At 38.6% G+C, this 20,972-nt stretch overlaps 1 protein-coding gene across 3 annotated transcripts in view; it reads right to left on the reverse strand.

Moving 5' to 3' along the window:
- The window catches only part of PIGG (phosphatidylinositol glycan anchor biosynthesis class G (EMM blood group)), a 79,538-nt gene that overhangs the window by 36,561 nt on the left and 22,005 nt on the right, over positions 1–20,972 (reverse strand). For 2 of the 3 annotated variants that reach the window (XM_084225817.1, XM_084225819.1), the window contains exons 8-12: positions 19,931–20,212; positions 11,750–12,207; positions 3,860–4,051; positions 1,793–2,102; positions 1,518–1,583 (exon numbers count right to left, since the gene is read on the reverse strand). In XM_084225817.1, the coding sequence (XP_084081943.1) occupies positions 1,518–1,583; positions 1,793–2,102; positions 3,860–4,051; positions 11,750–12,207; positions 19,931–20,212 (1,308 nt within the window). The remainder of the gene's footprint in view (positions 1–1,517; positions 1,584–1,792; positions 2,103–3,859; positions 4,052–11,749; positions 12,208–19,930; positions 20,213–20,972) is intronic. The other variant, XM_084225818.1, reaches the window with a different exon arrangement.

Raw genomic sequence — 20,972 nt, forward strand, 5'->3', positions numbered from 1 at the left:
CGAAGACCAACAGCATCCAGGACTCCGTTAAGGGCCTCCCTAGCTATATAAGGGAGATCTCCATTCTCTCTAATAAGCAGTGGTGAGACTCAATTTGGGTGCCTGGGCCCAGTTCTGGGCTTGTCACCACGGAAAAGACATAGGTGTGCCAGAAAAAGTCCACTGAAGCACCACAGATGACAGCAGGAACAAAGCATATGTCATACAAGCAACTCCCTGGATCTTTTTACTCTCAAGAGGAGAAAGCTCAGCAGGGATCATTACAATGTGTATAAATACCTGATGAGAGGAAGTACAGAATTTGTACCAAAACTGTGACTTTCTCAGTCATCCAACAGTGACTAGCAAAGGGATGAAAAGCAATACACAGAAACAGAAATAAAAGAAGTTCTGATTAAAATCAGAAAAAGCTTTTTTTACTAACTAGGGTGGTCAAGCCCTGGACCAACTACCCTGGGAGCTTGCAGAGTCTTCACCCTTTCAGGTATTTGAAATAGGGAATGGACACGGTTCAGATCAACTTGGTCTGTTTGACCTGCTGATTCACGTCAGGGTCAGGCTGGACTAAATGATCTCCAGAGGAATCTTCCAGCTTCAACTCTCCTGTAATTTCATGGTACTGTGAAATTCTCAGCCAAGTGTATCAAGAATTCAACACCACTGAAAACATTTATGAACCATTTGCTGCTTTACGAAAAAATTGGAACCATTCTTTTATAGTCTCTTTTCCACTAGGATTTTCGTGCCAGCCTCCCCACCATTAAATTTTTGGTAGCTGTTTCTGTTTGGTGTCCCAGTACAGAGATGGCTCTGTCTTCAGCATTTTGCCAGCTGCACTAAGGGGTGCTCTCAGAAGGCTGTAACCAAAGCTGACTGCCTGAATAGCAACATTCAAAACATGCAAAAGCCACTCAAGCAAGACATGCTAGGCCCTCTGAACAGGAAAAATGGGTACAAAGGGATGAACCTGCATCATGATGATCTTACCTGCATCGCTACTCTCAATCAAGCCAACCCTCAATCAGCAGTTACAGTATCCTAAGCTTGAACAGAGTTTCAAAATCCCCAGCCCTAGCTCAGAGGTAGTCAACCAGGGTCCCACTTTGAAATTTTGCAAACCCCACCTCTTAAACCTGATTCCCAGGTTAACAAACGCTCTCTTTAGCCAGCCTGCTATGCTAAGGTTCCAACAATACTAGAAGTAGAAAGATCCTCTCCAGCTTCAGTGCAAAGCAAAGTTTTTGTGGAATTGCAACTTTATTTGCAATGCAGAGACTAGGTTATTGAAGTCAGTAAGGCTCCTCAGGAAAGAAGGTATTATTTAATATAATAAGAAAGAAAATTAGTTCTGGTTCTCATAAGAGATATTACATGCCACAGCACTTTCTTTCAGTCTTAAACAGTATATAGACCTATTGTAATTCTCAATAACCAGTGACAAAAGCCACCTGTCTTTTACTGGTATTAATCAACTCAGATGACATTTTTAAAGTAATTATCATCTGAAAAGTACTTACAAGGCCCATTAACAGACCAAAATCATCCTGGTATAGCTCTCTGATCTTTGTAACACTTCTGGAAATCTACAAGGAGAATAAGACACTAAGGTATGCATCTTTCCCTGATTCTGAAAACTAAACATTATTAAAGCATTTAGAAACTAAATCCTTCTGAGAACTCAGTAAGCTCTTCTACTGTAATATTTAGTTAGCATTTTATTTACAATGGACAATATTTCTTTGAAAAATGATTCCATCTCCCACCTCTGCAGTGGAGAGTGTATTCAGCTTACCTGAAAATAGAAGAAAGCTTGGCCAAACCAGTAGTGCATGATAGTAATCTGTGCTGCATCAAATTTCAAAGGTATCCAAATATATTTTGTCATCATTGTCTGAATCAGCAGACAAAACACCAAGACTGGTAAATTGTGAGGTCTAAATAGAAGAGCTGCTAGTAGAACCAATCCACTATATACTTCCCATAATCCTGTGCTCTTCGTGCTGGAGTCTGCAGAAATAACCTGTGACTTTAGTAAATCTTTAGTGCCAGTGAAGACTATGCCAAGAACAAAGACATAAACAAAACGAGCTTCAGTAATCCCCCTAAAGAGAAAATAAAATTGAAAAAAAGTTAATAAACCAGAAAAATTAGTTACTTACTAATACCTACTTCAGAGCCTTTCAAGAGAGGTCAAGACCAACCAGTTCTCCCAAACAGGTTAAATCCAAGGCTAGTATTTTTGAAATCCCTAAGCAATTTCATTACCAAAAAAAATTACATTTTAAGTTGTAAGTGTAATTAGCACTTACATTATCTTCAAACCACTTACAAATTCATTACCACTTATAAATTCATTTGCCTCTTAATTTCCAGTGAAAGCCAGCTTCTGAAGGAAACACAGCATGTTGCTCAAAAAAGCTGACAAGAAGGAGGATCAGTACGCTTCAAAAATGTGACCTGATATTCTAGAAGTGCAAAGTCTGAGAAACTAAGACTAAAAGGGACTACAGCAAGTCATCTGATCCAACCTTCCTGCTCAAGGCTCAAACAGGGCACATTGCACAAACTAGAGCATATTGCACAGGATTGTGTCCAGACAGTTCTTGAATATCTCCTGTGAGGGAGACTCCACAACATCTCTGTGCAACCTATTTCAGTGTCTGGTCACCCTCACAGTAAGGAACTTCTTCCTCATATTCAAGCTGAACTTCTGTGCATCAGTTTCAGCCCATTGTCTCCTGCCCTGTTGCTTGGCACCACCAAGAAGAGCCTGGATCCATTCTCTGACACCTTTCTCTCAGAGACACTGCTGAGGTTGTCTCCCAGTCATTCTCTTCTCAAGGCTATACAGGCCCAGCTCCCTAAGCCTTTCCTCATTCAAGAGATGCTCCAATCTCCTAACCACTTTCAGAGTCCACCTCTCAACTCAGTCTAGGACCTCCTTGTGTCTCTTATCCTGAGGAGCCCAGAACTGGGCACAGCATTCCAGATGTGCCTCACTGGGCTGAGCAGAGGGACAGGATCACCTCCCTCAACCTGCAGGCAATGCTCTCCCTAATGCACCCCAGGGTCCCACTGGCCTTCTTGGCCCCCAGGACACACTGCTGGCTCATGGACAGCTTGTTGTCCACCAGAACTCCCAGGTCCTTCTCCACAGCTGTTTCACAGCAGGTCACTCCCCTTTCTCTGCCCAACTCTCCATCCTCTTGAGGGCTGCGCAGATGTGCCATTCAGCCAAGACTTAAATGTCCACTCTCCAGTCCACACTTCTTGAGCTTGTCTACGAGGGTATTTTGAGAATGAGTGTTGAAATCCTTGCTGAAATCAGGATAGACAACATCCACTGCTCTACCCTTGTTCAACACTGCATTTGTTTCATTGCAGAAGACAGTCAGGTTGGTCAAGCATGATTTACCTTTACTGAAAGCCCATGTTATAGAACACTCAACTGCAAAAGTAAGGTACGGAAAAGCAGCTCTCTGAACTACTAAGCACTTCTGAAACTAAGAAGTAGCTAAATGAGCTTGGCTTGTGCTCTGCTAGATGTGGCAAATCTATCTAAAAACAAGAGACAGTGCATTTGGAGTTATTGGTAGGAAAAAATATAGAGCATAACTACTAGACTTTCCTCATATTAATTCTTAACTGACTGGCTTCTCATCTGTCACAGTAAAAAGACACTTCACGTGGCTTAAAATTAAGCACACATCACAAAAATTCAGTGCTGCTTACCTACAAACTACAATTCTATTCCTAAGAATGTAATTCCAACCTAGAACATCCTATCCACCTCATCCCCTGATAGCCAAAGTGTTCAACACCTTGTTAGAAACAGTTACTTATCTGCTGATGAACTTACTTTGAAATATCTTTGCCATCATGTTGCCATGGAAATGTGACATTTCCAATAGCTGCCCGGTAACTGTAGACTCCCAGGAGCCCGAGTGCCATGGCAATTTTTGAAACCAGGGAGCATCTTCTTTGAACCAGAAAGAAGATCATAAGAAGGGAGACTGCAGCCAAGAAGGAAAGTTCAGATTTATGCTCAGAGCTGGGAAAAAAAACAAACAAACAAACAAAAAAAAACCTTTAAAAACAGTAATTTGTGCTAAACACATTTGGTAAAGCCTTAGCTATAGCACTGTATTAAACAAACTGTAATGCAACACCAAATTAATCACTGCAGTGGTGTCTGTTTGTCTGTTATGAACTTTCCAAGAGGTACGGTAAAATATTTTAGTATTTTTAGAAAAGCAGTTTTATTAATGAGGTTATCTATTCAAGCATGCATATTAAAAGTGTAATTATTGTGTTCCACCATATGCTAGTTATTCTGTTAATTATATAAAACTGAGCTGCATATTGCATAATGGAAAAGGGTCTACTGCTTTTACACTAGAGTTTTGTTATTTATACATTTTGAAAATGTGTGTTTTTCTTATATGACAGTATTTTATTTTCTAGCATTACCAAAAAGATTTTTGCACTACAGGATTAGAACAGGGGTTTGAAATAACTACATATGTATTTTTTTCATTTTAGACATGTTACCTACCCTACTACCTATGGAACACATTACCTACCCAAAATTACCAAAAATATACTTACATAGTTTAAAATACACACACACACACACACAAACTCATTAGCACAATATGATTCCCTTAAGCAACTATAGAACCTTGTATTCTGTCAATATATACAAGAGACAGACAGAAAATTTGCATCATTGGCAGAGAAGATCAGAGATACAGCTTGTTTGTTTGTTCCCCTGCATCTTAAATAGGTAACACACGTTCCAGAAACAAGGGCATTCCACTGAGCATGCTGCCAGGATTACATATTTAAATCTTCAGTAGTAGGAGCCAGCACTGCAAAATGTAACAGGGTAAGGCAAAGAACTGCACCCACTCCTTAACATGTAGTTCCAAAAAGCCTGCTGTAGTCCAAGAACTGCCAACCCATGCCTACTGAAAATATTCCCAGTATCCCAAATAATATAAAACCACAAATTTTGTTAAATTTGCCTTCAGTTAAGAACAACATGTAGATTTTGAGAGTTAAGGGCTCCATCTTCTGTTTTCCACAACTCAAAATCCATGATAAAAGATCATTAACTTCAACAAAACCAATAATGTGCCTGGGCTGTTACTTGCACTGAATTCACTTATGAAACTCCATTGAACACTTATGAAACTCCAGTTTTATCTCTGATTTAATAAAAATTATTGTACTTCAAAAACAGGTTTACTTTCCTATTCCCTAGTATACACTTTATCAGGAGCTTGACCAATAGCTGTTCCAAGGGTTGTGCTTGAAGTCATGGAGGAAAGGTTGTAAGGCAGATAAATTGTCCTGTTAGTTCTGCATGCAGGACCGAGTCAAATAGCTTGCACACCTTAACAAAATTCCCAAGAGATGCACTATTCTCTGAAACCCAGTAGAGAAAAGTGAGAGGCATAAAATCTAGAATACTATGAGACAGAAAATGTAGTCTTGATGTTTCTCCTCCCTATTATTCTTCCTCTACACATGGAGAGAGCAGAAACAGTGGACTCCTGCAGCAACCTGTGAAGATAATGCAAGCACCACCTTCATTATGATCAAAATATAACAAACTAATTTAGTTGCCACTAAACCTTTCAAATAAGCACTTACAGAAAACTCTAAACATTCTGGTCATATTCTCTTTGGCTAGTCATTGTATGAGAGCAAGACAAATCAGGGATAAATAACGGCACACCCTCATCATCTTTGTCCCTTTATCTAAAAAACTCAACGCACACTGAGTTTACACTCTTGACTGCTAGGGATTAACACACATCTCATGTCCAGGTCTTCTGGTAACAGTCTTCTGTGATCGCTGTTTGGAATTTTTTTGAATCATATAAATCTGTTGGAAAAAACCCTACCTGTGTGTTTCCTAGCATTTGCTGAAGAAGCAACGAAAGGATTTACAGACAGCAAAGTCAGGTCAGCACATATTACGTACAGTTTCAATGTTTTCTAGCCAAGGTTCTTACAGTTAGGCAGCTAAAAGCACATGTAATTAGCATATATTTTGAAAGGAGATTGTAGTTGTTCAACACAGAGTCCAATAATTTAGCAAAGTTCTAAATGGTTTTGATAGTCTGCTCAGAAACACAAACACAAACAAGCTACTCTGATCTCAGCTGTCATGTCCTGGGTTTTGCACAAACCACAAAACCGAAAGTGAAGAACCAATAGCTCCCTGAGAGAAAATCTGGTGAGAGGGGTAGGAAAAAAGAGCACTTTGGATCAATTTTCCCACTGTAACAGCTTGTTAGGTGTACAATCACACTCCTGGTAATAGAAGGAAGGTTGAAGACATTTTCTTCCACTGTTTGTACCTCACCTCACTGCAAATACAAGCAGAGTGAAATGAATTGTAAATGTGCATGATTAATAACTTAAGTGGATAAGGCCTTTTTTAATTGTTTCTTTTGTTTTACAATCAAATACACAGAAGTCACAAGGTGTGCTAGCTCCGAGGGGAAGGGCATTTGGGAATGGTTAAGTATAATATTATTTAGAGAAAATGTTATACTCTTCCCATGCTGATGCTTCTTGTCACTTCTCTTCAAGCTGACACTGCCATGTAGGAGCCCTGACACCTTTGAAGTATCAGCCCTGACCAAGATTATAGCCAAACAAAGCTAACTGAATACCAACCAACAAAAAAGAAAACTTGACTTCCAGTCAGATTTAGACTGGATGTTTTCTTTCATTTCATCGACTGTCTGATTTTCTTTTGCTTTCTGTCCCATAAAAGTATTTTTCAGGTTTCACAGTCTGTCTGTGACAAAGAACATTTTCCTTACTTCAGCACTGCTGAATGTTTTCCTAGTAGCCAAATTCAACACACTCTAGGTAGATTGATATTCTGTGTTTTGATGCTTACATCAAACAGGAAAATCTAGACAACAGTCTCTCTCTTTTAAATACTGAGCCCCTTAAGCACTGTCTAATGAAGCAAAATCCTAGTCTGAGAATGAGCACAGATGTCCAGAAAATCAATACAGAGGAACAAAAAAAAGAAGGCCATTTGTTCATTAGTTTAGCTTAGAGACAAAACAGAAGACTGGCTAGAAAAAACTCTGAGTAGCCAAAACTCAAACTAACAACAGCACACATGATCTAAGGTTCATAATTCTTACTAGAAAAAAATGCTATTAAGACATAACTACGCCAATTAAACTAATAGTAAAAACAAAATAACAATCAACCTTATAGACTAGCAATGCATTTTGGGAAGAAGAATAAGTGCTGTATGCAACTCAGTTTATCACCAACTTTTAATTCATGCTATTCATCTCAATACTGTTTAAATCACTAGGGAAACAGAGATCTCTATAACCCTAATACTATGAGAAGAAGAAGGAACAAAGATATTAAAACCCTTGACCAAAGAAAATGTAAGCATGCTGGCCAAATAGAAATTCCCAGACACTTTACAGACCCTAGGATGTGTAAAGATTTAGCTGCATCATTGACTAATCTTTCCAAAGCTTGTTCAGTGAGCCATAGCAGAGTCATGCACTCAACTACATCCCATCATTCAAGTCCAAAAATTGTCATACTTCAAATATTACTAATCTTTTAACTCTATATTGCGACTGAAGTTTATGTCACCATGGACACATACATAATATTCTCCTGTTATGCTGAAAATTGCTCCATTGTTTTAAGTCAGGATGTAGTCCCACAGCAGCCTGAGCCAATATGTGCCAGGGCTGCCAGGGCTCTGTTCTTGCACTTGGTCCCTAAACACAGCAAAAGTAGTTGCACCAATAAAAGGGAGAAGGCACAACTGTGACAGTAACAGTCCTAATCACATATCCTCTTAGCCTGCCATGGCACAACACTCTCGACTGTTGCATAAGCTTTTTAAGCCTCCCAAAGTACAAGGCAGGGAATCATTGCTTCTTTCTCAATTAGATTTGAAAGGCAAGTGGGTTTTGTAAGGAATGCTGGACAACAGCAGAAAGAAAAAACTGTATGCCTGCAGCACTTCAAAAGATGCGGACACTTCCATGTTCTCTTCTTACAGTAATTTCAACAACAGCAGTGCTTACTTGTGTACACTTCCCTTCCTGCATTCCTGTTACTAAGTCAGCCCAATTGCCTGCCAAGACTGATGGTAAATTAGAGTGAGAAGTGATCCAACTGAAAGTCAAGAGTTTCCCATGCCATCTTTAGTTATTTTTCCAGACACATCTATGCAGTGACATAGAAGTTCACCATACTGACACAAGAGCAATTAAAATACAGGCCAGCAAGGTGAGGAGAAAGGGAGCGAGTTCCTGGCCTTGCATGGCAAAAGATAGCATTTTAGCCAAACGATCAGTCATAGCCTAAGACTACAGACGTAGAATCTTTTCTCTTCTACTTGCTTCAAGACCTAAGCAAATAAACTCCATGTGAGGCCATAATTTGACAGGGAACAGAGGAAGAAATGAATCTGTAAAATTCTGATGTTTTTGTTTTGGTCTCTAGCTGCTATACTTCAGCCTTACTGAAGGGGGAGGCAGACAGTTTTAATAATAGGGTTGTGATGGCTTTATGGAAGAGAATACTTTATCAACCTGACAGATTCTTATGATGAGACAAGCTCAGTGGAAGAGCACAAAGGAGGCATTGTTGTTTATCTGTGCTTTAACAAGGTTATTAACACCAGCTCCAATAACATTCCAATAGGCAATCTCATGCTAGATAAGTAGAAAGTCAGGCGGACTGAAAAGTACGCAAATACTGGATTCACAGAGTTGCCCTTAGTAGCACAAAGTCCACCTGGAGGGCAGTTCTCAGAAGATCGCTGAGCTTTGTGACCCCAAGATGTGTTAAAAGTCTCTGCTTCAGCTCGCACGTTCAAAGGATGAGTCTAAGCTCTTCAGTTTTCGGTCCTGGAGTTGTTCATTAAATCTTATCTATAACATTTTCCTCCTGCCCAGCCGAGGTCTGCTCAGCAGGACAGTCAGAGGCACTCTGCCTGCCTCCAGGGCGGTGTTATCTTTATACGCTAAAAACTACGTGTAACATGTTTACAATTACTTTCCAATACCTATCACCTATGTTAGACAGTGAGCTTCTACTCTAAACCAATCTAAAAGTGCCAACATCACCACTGAGGAGGGAGGTAGGGAAGAAGAAAAAAGGCTAGATATGCCCAAGTCCCTCCATCTTGTCCCCATAACCCTTATACTAAAAATCCCAAAACCTACATTTACAGCCTGTGATAACTTTATTATTACACTACTTAAATTGCTGTGGCTTTTAGGTCTTCATGTAAAGCTGGCAATTTGTTCCAAGGTCCATAATCAAATCTACTGGTGTTCGGGGCTGTGTGCCAGGGCCTCTGAGCCCCCTGGCAGGAGTCCCGGCAACTCTGGACTCCCAAAGGGATGTCCTGAGTTCTGACAGGCAGTCACTATCTGTCAGCCCCAGGATTTGGGCATTGGCCCTATGTTTAATGTCTTCACTAATGACTCGGGCCATGGGGCAGTGCCCTTCAGCAAGTCTGCACACAATACACAACAGGGAGGGGTGGCTGGTACAACAGGTGGGTCTGCTGACACTCAAAGGCCCTTGACAGCCTGGAGAAATTGCCCGCCAGGGATCTTATGAAGTTCATTGAACGCAAGAGGAAAGTCCTGCAGCTTGGAAGGAATAATACACATATCAGGACAGACTGGGGGCTGACCATCTTCTCAGAGGTGACTCGAAAGGCCTGGGTGGACCCTGACTCAACAATCAGCATGCAACATGCCCTTGTAGCAAAGACAACCAACAGCATGTGGAGCTGCATATGCAGAACCCTACCAGAAGACAGAGGAAGGTTATTTCTCACCCTGGGTTCAACCATGTTAGGGGTTAGCCAGTGCAGAGAAAGATATGGACATTTTCAAATTCACATGAATTCCAATTCACAGGGACAAAAACCAAACACAAAAATAGAATCTTCTCTCCTTTCTCCTTCCTCAATAGCAACAACAACAACCAAAAAAACACACACACAAAAAAAACCAACAAACTAAAAAAAAAAAAAAAAAACCCAAACAAAAAAACCCACAAAAAAAAACCCCACAAAAAAATCCAGAGTAAACCAAAACAGATGTAAAAAGCTTTGGGTTTACCTGAATGGGTTGCTTGGAAGTTTCTGACAGGCAACTAGTGTTAGAGCTGGGCATATAGGATTTCCCACTTTTGTTATAAATTAGGAAGCACCTGGTGTATCTGCAGTCTACACTCCATCTGTGTTATTCCCCTGAGACCCCCCACAGGCCAAAGCTACAGAAGGTTTTGCTGCTTTCCAGGCATACTTAGAAGAATCCAGGCATACTTCCAGGAAATCAGAAGTGGGAGCATACGAAAGCAAAACAGGATCTTCAAAAGTTAAGTCCAAACATGCACACACAATTTTTAGAAGTCTGGTAATATTTCCAAGAATAAACAAACATCTCTGGCAGACCACACAAGTTAAAGCATGTATCTGAAACAAGCCAAATTTTTCAGCTGCAGGAGTATCAGGTCCTTTTTTCATGGCCTTGTGGTACCAGCACACTCCAAAGAAAATGACAGACAGTCTGAAGAAAAAAATCTGGCTCAGAACATAACTGGGCAAATAAATCTTCTGCAGATGCTCAGGATTAATTGCAAAAATCCTCACAGTCACATCCTCACACAATCACACCTCACCCTGCTCACACATTGGCTTAGCTCATAATGAAGAAGTGAGTTATCTATCATATGGAATTGATATAGGAAATATGACATTTTTTCCTCATTTCCTCACCTCAAGAGCATAAATGCATGCTGAAAACTCTGGTAAAGAACAAATGCTATAATGCAATAAATTCCCTTATAACTCATGTCTTTCAGCACTTATGCCTGTCACTGCAATTAGCATTTCATCTGTGAGGCTGCCAATAAATAACAAGTCTCATATTAGTCCATTTCCTCATGTCATTTTTAATGAATTATGAATGACATTTCATCCAAGTGTTGTAAAATATTGGCAAGAAATCTATTTATCTTACACAGCAGAGCCTCTTCATCTGCTGTTTGCAAAACATTGACTAGACAGTCAAAAAAGTATTGCATCTCTATCCACTAACTGAAGTACATGAGACAGTTCAAGTATCACTGAATAATAACTTTAGTTCATAAAAATACTGAAAGGTATCAGAAAAAGCAGAAGCCCTTCTCTGCTGTACTTTCAGTTATAAAAAATCCCTTTCTTGTTTATGATACTACACTCAATAAATTCCTTCAGCTTTTCACCCACACATTATAAACATGCGATAAACAAGGAAGAATTCTATGTATGGCATCTTCTCCTGTGACTTCATAAATTTTGCAATTATGCAGTACCTTCCTGCCTTAATTTCAAAAGTTTATTAAGTGATTTTTAATTTCTCAAACCAGACACTGTTGACTTACACATGGAAAGTATTTACTTTTTGCTTCTGATAAACGTATCATGTATAATTGGCATTAATTAGGTAAGTCATGGCGTAGGGCAAAGATCATAAACTTTATAGTACACAAGGAATTACTCCTGCATGAAATAGAAATGAAAAATTCCTTATGTTACTTCATCCTTTATCTGCTTTGTATGTTTGCAGCACTTTCTGATCAGAGACCATATAGAAAATACATATTTCACCAAATTAAACACACTTTAATTTTTAAATAAGGCAGAAAGTGTGACAGTAAATCAGATACCCACCTTGTCAACCAGTGTCCAAAGTCTGGTCGATGAGCCCACTGAACACCTGTCTGATTCAAAGATCGAAGCAGTCGACAGCAAATAAGGATGATCCATGGAGTTGCTAAGCTTATCCACTTATCTGATCCTTTTACGAATTCAGGTGAAGAGGTGGCCTTGCCCAGTTTTGAATTACTTGCTGCTGGAATGTCTATATTTTTGCACTCAGAGGATCCCCCAATACTATCAAAATTTTGTTTCACATTGGTGCTATGTTGAAGGTCACATTCCTTGAGAAGAAAATTATTTCTACAAAGTTCCTGACACAGCACCAAACAAAGTGTATTGATAAGAAAATACCAGGTTTGATGTTCCTCTTCAATAAAACTGCTTGCCCCCAAACTCAAAACATGGCCAATAGTTCCAGCCAGAATCAGGACATCTATTTCTGACCAGTTATAACTGGATGCAACAGGATTCTGAAAAAAGAAAAAAAAAAGTAAAAAAGCAGTGGTGAAAGAGTATGTAAAACTTTCACTTGTAAGTATTCATAGTGTGCTTACAGCAATTTACAGCAATGAAAACTAAATAAATAGCAGGATAACTTATTTCTATCTTTAGAAATCTCAGAATTTCAGTGAAGCATACTCAGCACTACAACATAGGAATAATTTTTAAAACTGCATTCTGTTTAAGGAATAAAACTTCTGGTCACAACTGTACAGATTAAGACTCTCTACCACCGTGTAACAGAAGGTTAAAAGAAGTTCATGCCCTGTTGCATAGCTGTAGAAGTAAAAAAAGAAATCCGGCAGAATTCTTGAGATATAGATAATAGGTAATTCTCTAGTAGTTGAAATCTGTGATATCTTCAACTCAATGCAGCGATGGCCTTCACTACTCAAGTTAACAAAGTTACTGCCTGATGGCACCCCGTGACCTTGCTTAGCTTGAAATGCCTCTTTCATCATAAAATCTACTTTAAACCTTTACCCCTCTATTATTTACTTTACAAACTGTGCTTATCTAAAACCCCAATATTTTTTGTCAAATGCTTTCATTAGCTCAATTTCCTCAGCAGCTCATTGGAATTACCTTATCATTACTACGTTTAACAATATGGCTAAAGAGAAAGTGTAAAGGCATGAGGAAGTTGAGAGCACCCAGTTTATTGCTGTTACCTGGTAAAGAATCATTTCAGCACACAGAGAAAGCCATAAAAAAACTACCAAGTGACACAATCGTGCTAAGTATGCACTAAGATCATTAAGATGACCAAAACTCTTCAGCCATAAACTGACAGGCCAGTAAGAAATCACAGGCATAGCTCTGAAGAGCATCAATCTGGACTCTCTAACAGGTAAGGGAGAAGTGAAAGTACAAGGGCGTTACAGATATCCGAGAGCGCCTGTGGATCTGTACCAACTCATTAAAGAGAGCCTCCAGAAAGTGTCAATTGTGGGGAAGAGGGGGCGGTGAGGAACATGCTGGAAACAGGGGAAAAGTAAGAGGGGAAATGAGAACGGATTCAGTTACATATAAGCAGGAGCCAGTGCACATCTCTGAGCCCTGTGCCTGGTCACTGTGGTCTATCCTGTCTTACTAAATCCTCTCCTACCTTCTGTTCAACCCCACTCCCTGTCCCACCTGTGGGCGTTTCAAGATGCCACTGCAAGTAGCTGGGGACAAGCCTGTATGTCAAAAACTTGAGACGAGAGCAAGTAAAAGCAAGAACCAGAGGATATTGGAACCATTAGGAGCTTCCTAACAATACCTTAACAAATAGGCTAACCTATATGATTGTGAAGAATTTTGCAAAAGACACTGTCAATACACTGTCATACATTACTATTTTATTTTATCTAATTTTGCACTATTACAGAATATTATGGAGAATCTCTTAAATGTATTTGAAGCACCTAGTGAAACAAAAATTTAAAAGCCAGATTGAAATTACCGCATGCCATTTTTCCTTCAGAACAAAGATCTCTGAAGCTACTTTCACATTCATTTCTTTAACTGCATATTTTAACTACATCATCCTCCTACATTTGACCTATGAACAAACTTTTAAAAAATCTTGAATATTCACAGGGATAAATTTCACATAGAAACTACTAAATTAAAAGATGCACAGTGTACTACAACTCCTGCACGGTTTAAGTCATGTTAATAGAAAATCAAACCAAACTGACCTTTGAGCCGATAACAAGAAAGCTGGTATAAACAATACAAGTATCTCTGGGCATCTTAAATGCAAGTATCAGTTGTTTATGACTTACTGACAGCAGGATATGTATCTTTGTTCATTAATCAAGACAATGTAACACAGAGAAGACAATAAACACATGATGCAAGAAGATAGTTAACATTATTAGGAATTTTGCTTTAAGGCAAAAAAACTTTTGCAAAATTGAAATTTAATGAGATGTATGTGAAAGAATGCAGAAGCTATAATTACAATCACAACCTATTCACATCTTCTTCATTTCTTGTGTTGTTAAAGAATACATTATATCAAAGTCATTTAACTTTAAAAAAACACCCAACACAACAACACAAACAAACACACAAACAAAACCCCACACAACCAAAAAAGTCTCCATGAGGTTACACACCACAATAATGGGGGGAAAAATACCAATAACCAGAAAAAATGCCCAGGTTCAATCTAAATTTACTACTATTTGAAATTTCTTTGGTGTACTAAAGACCACTCAGGTTTGTTTAGTACTCTATTCTAAAAAGCAAATACCATAAGCTGGTATTTGGAACAAAAGGACAAGGTAGTCTCTGCAAAGACCAAAGAGCACGAAATTCACAAAGCTGGGACAAGAACAGTACATGACGGATCTTCAGCAAGTTTAAATTCCAATAATTCTATCATGCTGACCTTAAAGATCTTGGCTAACTAAATAAATGAGCATGTAAGCACCATGGCACTTTGGCTTGAAGAGACAAAGGAATCTGAGATCTTAAATAAATGAGAATGAAAAAGTCCATTATATAATTTGTCTTCTTTGCAAGACATAACATAAAATCTATAGAAGGATTGGTCTCTTGTATCTGGTTTCTGTCAGCAACTGATATGAAAACTGACGAAGTGAAGCATTATCAATGGGGAACATAAAAAACCTCATTAAAGCGACAGCATTAATGTGAAATGTCCCCGGATCAGAAATCTGTATTTCTTGCCTCTCATAAGTTCAGTGAAAAGAAAAAAAAATTACTCCTGCATTTACATCAAAGGATTAAAATCCAATGACATTTACTGACAAACCACATTTCAGATCAGAGTTAAATCAGTATGCAAAATTAAAAATTATGATGCAAATTATAATTTCCTGAGCCTTGATGATCTTAAGAAATTCTAGAAATACCTTCATCAAGGTTTTCTACATTTACTTTAATTCCTTATGTATTAACTGTGCCTTATTATGAATGCCATGAGTATGGTGTGAAATACAGTCAGACCTTAGATTATTTAGATTGTACTTGGTTTTTAGATTTCGTTTAAAGGTATTGAAATGTAGGTCTTACTGTGATATACACAGCTCTGTTTTTCCAGCTGCTGAACATTTCCAGCCCTCAGGAATTCAGCAGACACTCCAGACACTAAAAAACCTGTAAGACTCTCAGTTTGTTTGGTATCTTGGCAAAAAAAAGTTAAAACAGAAGCTTTTGTTTAGAAATCTTTAAATGCCAGGCTTCAAATGATGTAAACATATCATCTCCCAAACCAAGGCAACTTTAACAACTGATGTATGATGTATCAGCACTAATATTTAAGCAATATGGAAACTGACCTCTCTGCCCTATCTTTGAACATACCTTGCTAGCTTGCAAAAGTGTCAGTACATAAATGACAGAGTACGCGCACCTTTGATCATTACATTTTCAAAGTTCTTCACTTTGAAATAAAGCCTCCTGTAGTCTGTTTTCTGAGCCTTATTTTGGTTACCTTTTTTTATCTTTTTTTTTTGTGATTAACCATCTACAGCTAATGCCTGAGAAATCCTGTAACTACTTTTCAGATGAGAAACATTTTATTTTTCATGCACATCATCACTCACAATTTAAACACTTATCATTATGTTCCCTTCTGATACTTCAGTTCCCTAAACCCATGATTCTCTCTATGATGGTAACTTTTCCCTGACAAAGTAGTACAGATCACACTTGCTCCTACATTTTCACAGCAGTTTGGGATAATTTTTGAACACAATCTCTTAAAGACACCACCCAATCAGCTTTTTTCTCCCCAAGTCAGAAAATGCCAAAAAAATTTTAGGTACAATTGCATAAAAATGTAACATTGTTCAATTCATCAAGAATATTTAAAAAAAAAGAGGAAAATCAAAAGTACTGTTATATGAGCAGGTGCTTTTAAATAAACTGCAAGAAGGACATTTTATAGATGTGATAAAAACCCACTATAATTCTGCAAATGAAAATTCTCAAGACCTCTACTTGACAAGCCTTAACGTCTGTATTCTAGTTGCAAAAAAATGGTTAGTTTTTATTTCCAGCAGAAACAGGGCAAAAACCCCCCATAATTAGTAGTAGTAAATACCATGCTTAAATCAACTACCAAGCAATTACAGTGAAACTATGAACAAGAAGTTAAAATTTTCAACGATTTTCTGGAATTCATAAAGGGCTGCAGAACTATTTAAAGCCTGAAGTATCACTAAAAGAAGGGACTGGTTCTGCTAGAAACACAGCAATCAGAATCTATAAATAACCGTCAGGAAGCAGATGCTAACACTGCCTGCACTGGTCTTCAGAAAATTCATGAACTTGGTAATCAGTTTCTATATTCAGCCACAGTGGGGAAAAAAAAGCATTACAAATGAGAAGCACTTCAGTGAAATCTTTAGAAGAGAACGGAAACAATTTGAAGGAAAAAAGCTCTGAAGCCATTAACAAGAGAGCTTATCTTAATTACTTTCAGAATACCTACATTTTATCGTATAGCTTGAGCTTAGAAAAGGCTTTTTAGCTTTTTTTTTAACCAGAAAGGCCAAGATTCAGGATTCTACTCCCATCAACAGAAGACAAGGGCTTCAGAATTCTTTCAGAAGTGGACTCCACAGGCAGATTCACAATGTGGAGATGCACATGTCACAAAACACTTGGATTCAGAGATATTTTAGCATAAGTGCTACTCACAACACACAAGAAGGCCCCTCGAGATCAACACACAGCATATGAAAACGACCCATTTCTCCCCCGAAACCTAGGCATTCTACTGGAAAGGGGATGAAAGATGGAGATGAATGTTTCGAACACATCTGCATTACAAGCAGCACCAGATTCATACACTGCTTCTTTCACATTCTCCAGACTCTGTATTTGTCTAAGGAGACCCAAAAAAACCCCCACCATATCATTCTAAAACAGCCTTGAGACTGGCAAAAATGATATTCAGAACCAAGTCACTGCCTTTACACGTATCTGGAATGAAGGCATGTACTAACTAAACCCAAGAAATATTTCAAGCTTTGTTTGGAACTTCAACAGAGAAAGCAAAGCCTCCCTGACTGATGCAATGAGATACAGTCAGTAATTCAGTCACCTATGGTATAGGAGTGAAGACAGAATGACAAAAATGTATTTGTAATGGTCTGCATACAAAGTCATGTCTGCCCAACCAGAATTACTATTGCCTAAGCTTCATAAGATGTACTTAAGCCTCCACATTTTCAGATACATCTCAGGTAGGAATATGATCACCAGCCTGGGACAGAGAACCCAGTATTTTTTATTTCTATCTGCCCCAGCCCTGGAAAAACAAACATACAAACAAACCTGGAAAACACTGCTGAAAATCTCATTTGTATATTATAACTTGAAGCAGATTATCTGAGGGCAGAGACAGGTTGCCCAGAGAAGCTGTGGATGCCCTGGCAGGGTCAGGCTAGAGAGAGTTCTGAGCAGCCTGGTCCAGTGGAAGGTGTCCCTGCCCATGGAAGGGATTTAGAACTGGACGATCTTTTGTATCCCTCCCAACCCAGACCATTCTATCATTCTGTGATTCTTTGAGACCATCCACCTGGAGAAGAAATCTATCTGTTGTAAATTGCTGTCCATGCTACTGAAGTGTCATTTATGTAAATTTTATGCAGGTCCATTGTATTTAGCTTTCTCCTGTTTACTAAAATTAGAAAAACTAGTAATAAGATGAAAAACAAGTTCCTCTTTAGTAGTTATGTTTGTCGTTGCACACCAAGTACATGTGAGATTTCTACACTGAAGCATTAATAATTACTTCACGATTATATTTTTCTTCTTTTTATAAGAAAAAAAAACCTAGTCAGAAATTATGGAAACAAAATTATAATCTTAGCTTGAATCAAATACATTAGCAACCCTACTTATAATTTAGACTTAAATCTACACTCAGGAATTACAGCACATATCTGCACAGAGTGCAAAATTAATCTTTACTCAGGAATTCTGAATTTTCTGAATTGTAAGAAATATAGCTGTTACAAAATGTTTCTTCAAGTTGGAAAGTTTGCTTTTTTCCTTGATAGAGCATGCTGTCATATCATAAAAGCAATGTGCTTGCCGTATTTTGTCAGACACTTAAAAAAAGTTACTAAACCCCCAAGCTTGATTCGATGAAACAGACTGATGAAGGTCTGTACTGTACAGAGGCTGCACCATCAAATGGAGTACTATGAGCAGTGAAGCTATTGAACATCAGAGACCTTTGAAAAATATGACTAACAAGCAGTAGAAAAAACAGCTAGAAGCTGATTTTATGGTGTGACTGACAGCTCTTGGCATCCTAAGTTTCACAGTGGGAGAAAGGACATTACAAATTCTCTTTCCTTGGAATTACCTGTATTCTACTGAACATAAAAAATAAAACTCATCAAGTAACATACAGAAGGTAACTCCTCGCACTGAGAACACTTCGAGAGCTCCAAAGATTTTAACAAACTCTATTTCTTAAGCTTAAGAAGTAGAAAAGACAGATTAAATTATCTCCCTCTGTTGCATTTTCAAAACTATTTTTAAAAAAACCCCAAACATTAATAACACCAATACCAGAAAATGTGTACTCGAAAAGTATATTCTTCTTAGAGAATTACTGTCTGCTGTATCATCACTTTTCCTTTGTTCATATTGTTGTAAAGTATTACACATCTTGCTTTAATTGCAGTTGTGAAACCTAATGTCCTAGGCTGATGTTAGGATGCTTGTATCCCCATTCGTGTGTCTGTTTATGCTGGATATTATGTTCCCTGCCTTCAAGACTGGCTCTGCAGAGGGAATGTTTTGTTTTGGCCCCTTATCAGCCGCTCCCCCACGGCTGGCGGGACATACAGACGGGGCAGTACATAGTGCTGTTTCTGGTTTTTTGCTTTCTTTTGGCTTTTGCTCTTGCTTCTGCTTGCCCCCGCTTCTGCTTGCTCCCGCTTCTTGCTTTTTTCTCATTAGTTAGTTTAGCTAAACAGTCCAAATTTCTTCCTGGACTGTTTCTCCTCTCCTCTCTTTGGATCTACTTGAACCTGCTCCGGACTGGGACCTGGGAACACCAAGAGTTTGCACCCTGTGGCTGCAGCAGCTGCCCAGCACTGGAGGGACTGATACCAGAGCGACCACCCCCAGAGAGACTTTCTGAATTTGCCATCTTTTTCAGAGCGGTGAAACAGTGCTGTCATCCGGTATTGTTCATTTTGTGTGCTGGGGGGGGGGGGGAGGTGCTGTGCTGTGCAATAAACAGGCTCTTTCCACTTCTCTCTGAGGAATTCTTCCCGAACCGGCTGGGGGGAGGGACCGTATGGGTTTGCTTCCTGGAGGGGTCCCTCTTTGGGGATTCTTTTCCAAATTTGCCCTAAAACAGGACACCTAACTATGTAAAAGCGTAGGATGTGTACAAGGCGTAACTGCTTCCAATCTCATAAAGTCAACTGAAAAATACTGTACAGTATTTTAAAAAATTCTTCAAATCATGTCAAAAAAACACTTCTTAGATCTTCATCAGGTCGGTATCATGGCACAGTGACAACAACACACTTCAGTACAACTTTAAATAATAATACATATTCCTATTACATTACAAGTAAGAATTTCTTTAAGCACACACAGAGAAAACAAAACTAATTCACGATATTATGAAAGATAGAAGACAGTATATGAAACACAGAATATGAAACATTTTAAACCATAATTAACACATGCTCTCACCTTTGGTGGAAGTCTGTAATTCTCTAAGATCTTTGCAATAGCAGATAAAATACCACACATGAGTGCAGAAATCAGCATCATCACTCCAACTGCTGTTAACCAGGACATACTGCAGAAATAGCACAAACTTTCTGCTGATGTGCATACAATGACATGAACAGCACACAACATCAGACACATCAAGTAAAACAGCAGAGAGAACAGAGGAGGGGAGAGGGGCACTTCAAATTCTGCCCGCCTGCTCAAGGCTTTTGGAACACTGAGCAAAAGCAGTATCAGAACCTAGGAAAAAAAAAAAGGAGAATTAATACTTTGAAAATTTGGGTTAGCTAAAGCATACAGTAAGAATTCACACAAAATATCATGCTGTCGTCATCCATGTCACTCTCCTAATATGCATACTTTATCAAAAAAACCTGTGAAGAATTATGTTGGATTTCTTTTCCCCCAGTAAGATATTACCATATAAATGGAAGAACCCAATATTGTCTTTTCATTTACTAAGGGCTTAAACACATAAGCTCCCAAGTTTAATAACTCATCATTCGCCTCTTCACCTGTGGCAACCAATGATATGTATGACCTTCATTCCCTGTAAAAGATCTTGAACTCCCAGTATCAAAATAGTTCCTAAGCAAACAAATTTGACCCATTGTTTGTCACCTGTAAATGCCTGAAGTTAATACACTCTGTCAAAGGTAATTTATTTCCCATATGAGAAATGCATATGTATGAGATCCTGTTGAGCTAAACAGCTTACCAAATGAGGGGAAGTTCTCATATCATTGCACAAGTGTATGCTGAATTTCTAGCTTATGAATTCTCCCAGCATTTGCTTCTTGTATCTCCCCTTATTAGTTGAATTTATTGGTTTTACTTTTACTTTGCTCTGACCTGCACACAGATGAAGCAGAATTCCAAGTTTTCTCTTACATAACTGTGGCAGCAGAGATAAACAACAAAAAGAAACTTTCTGCTACTCATATACAAACCTTTACCAAAAAGTGGGAAATTTCAGCCACACACTAAAATGTTTTCAAAC

The sequence above is a fragment of the Fringilla coelebs genome, assembly GCF_963513975.1.
Source record: "Fringilla coelebs genome assembly, chromosome: Z".
NCBI classification, from domain to species: Eukaryota; Metazoa; Chordata; class Aves; order Passeriformes; family Fringillidae; genus Fringilla; species Fringilla coelebs.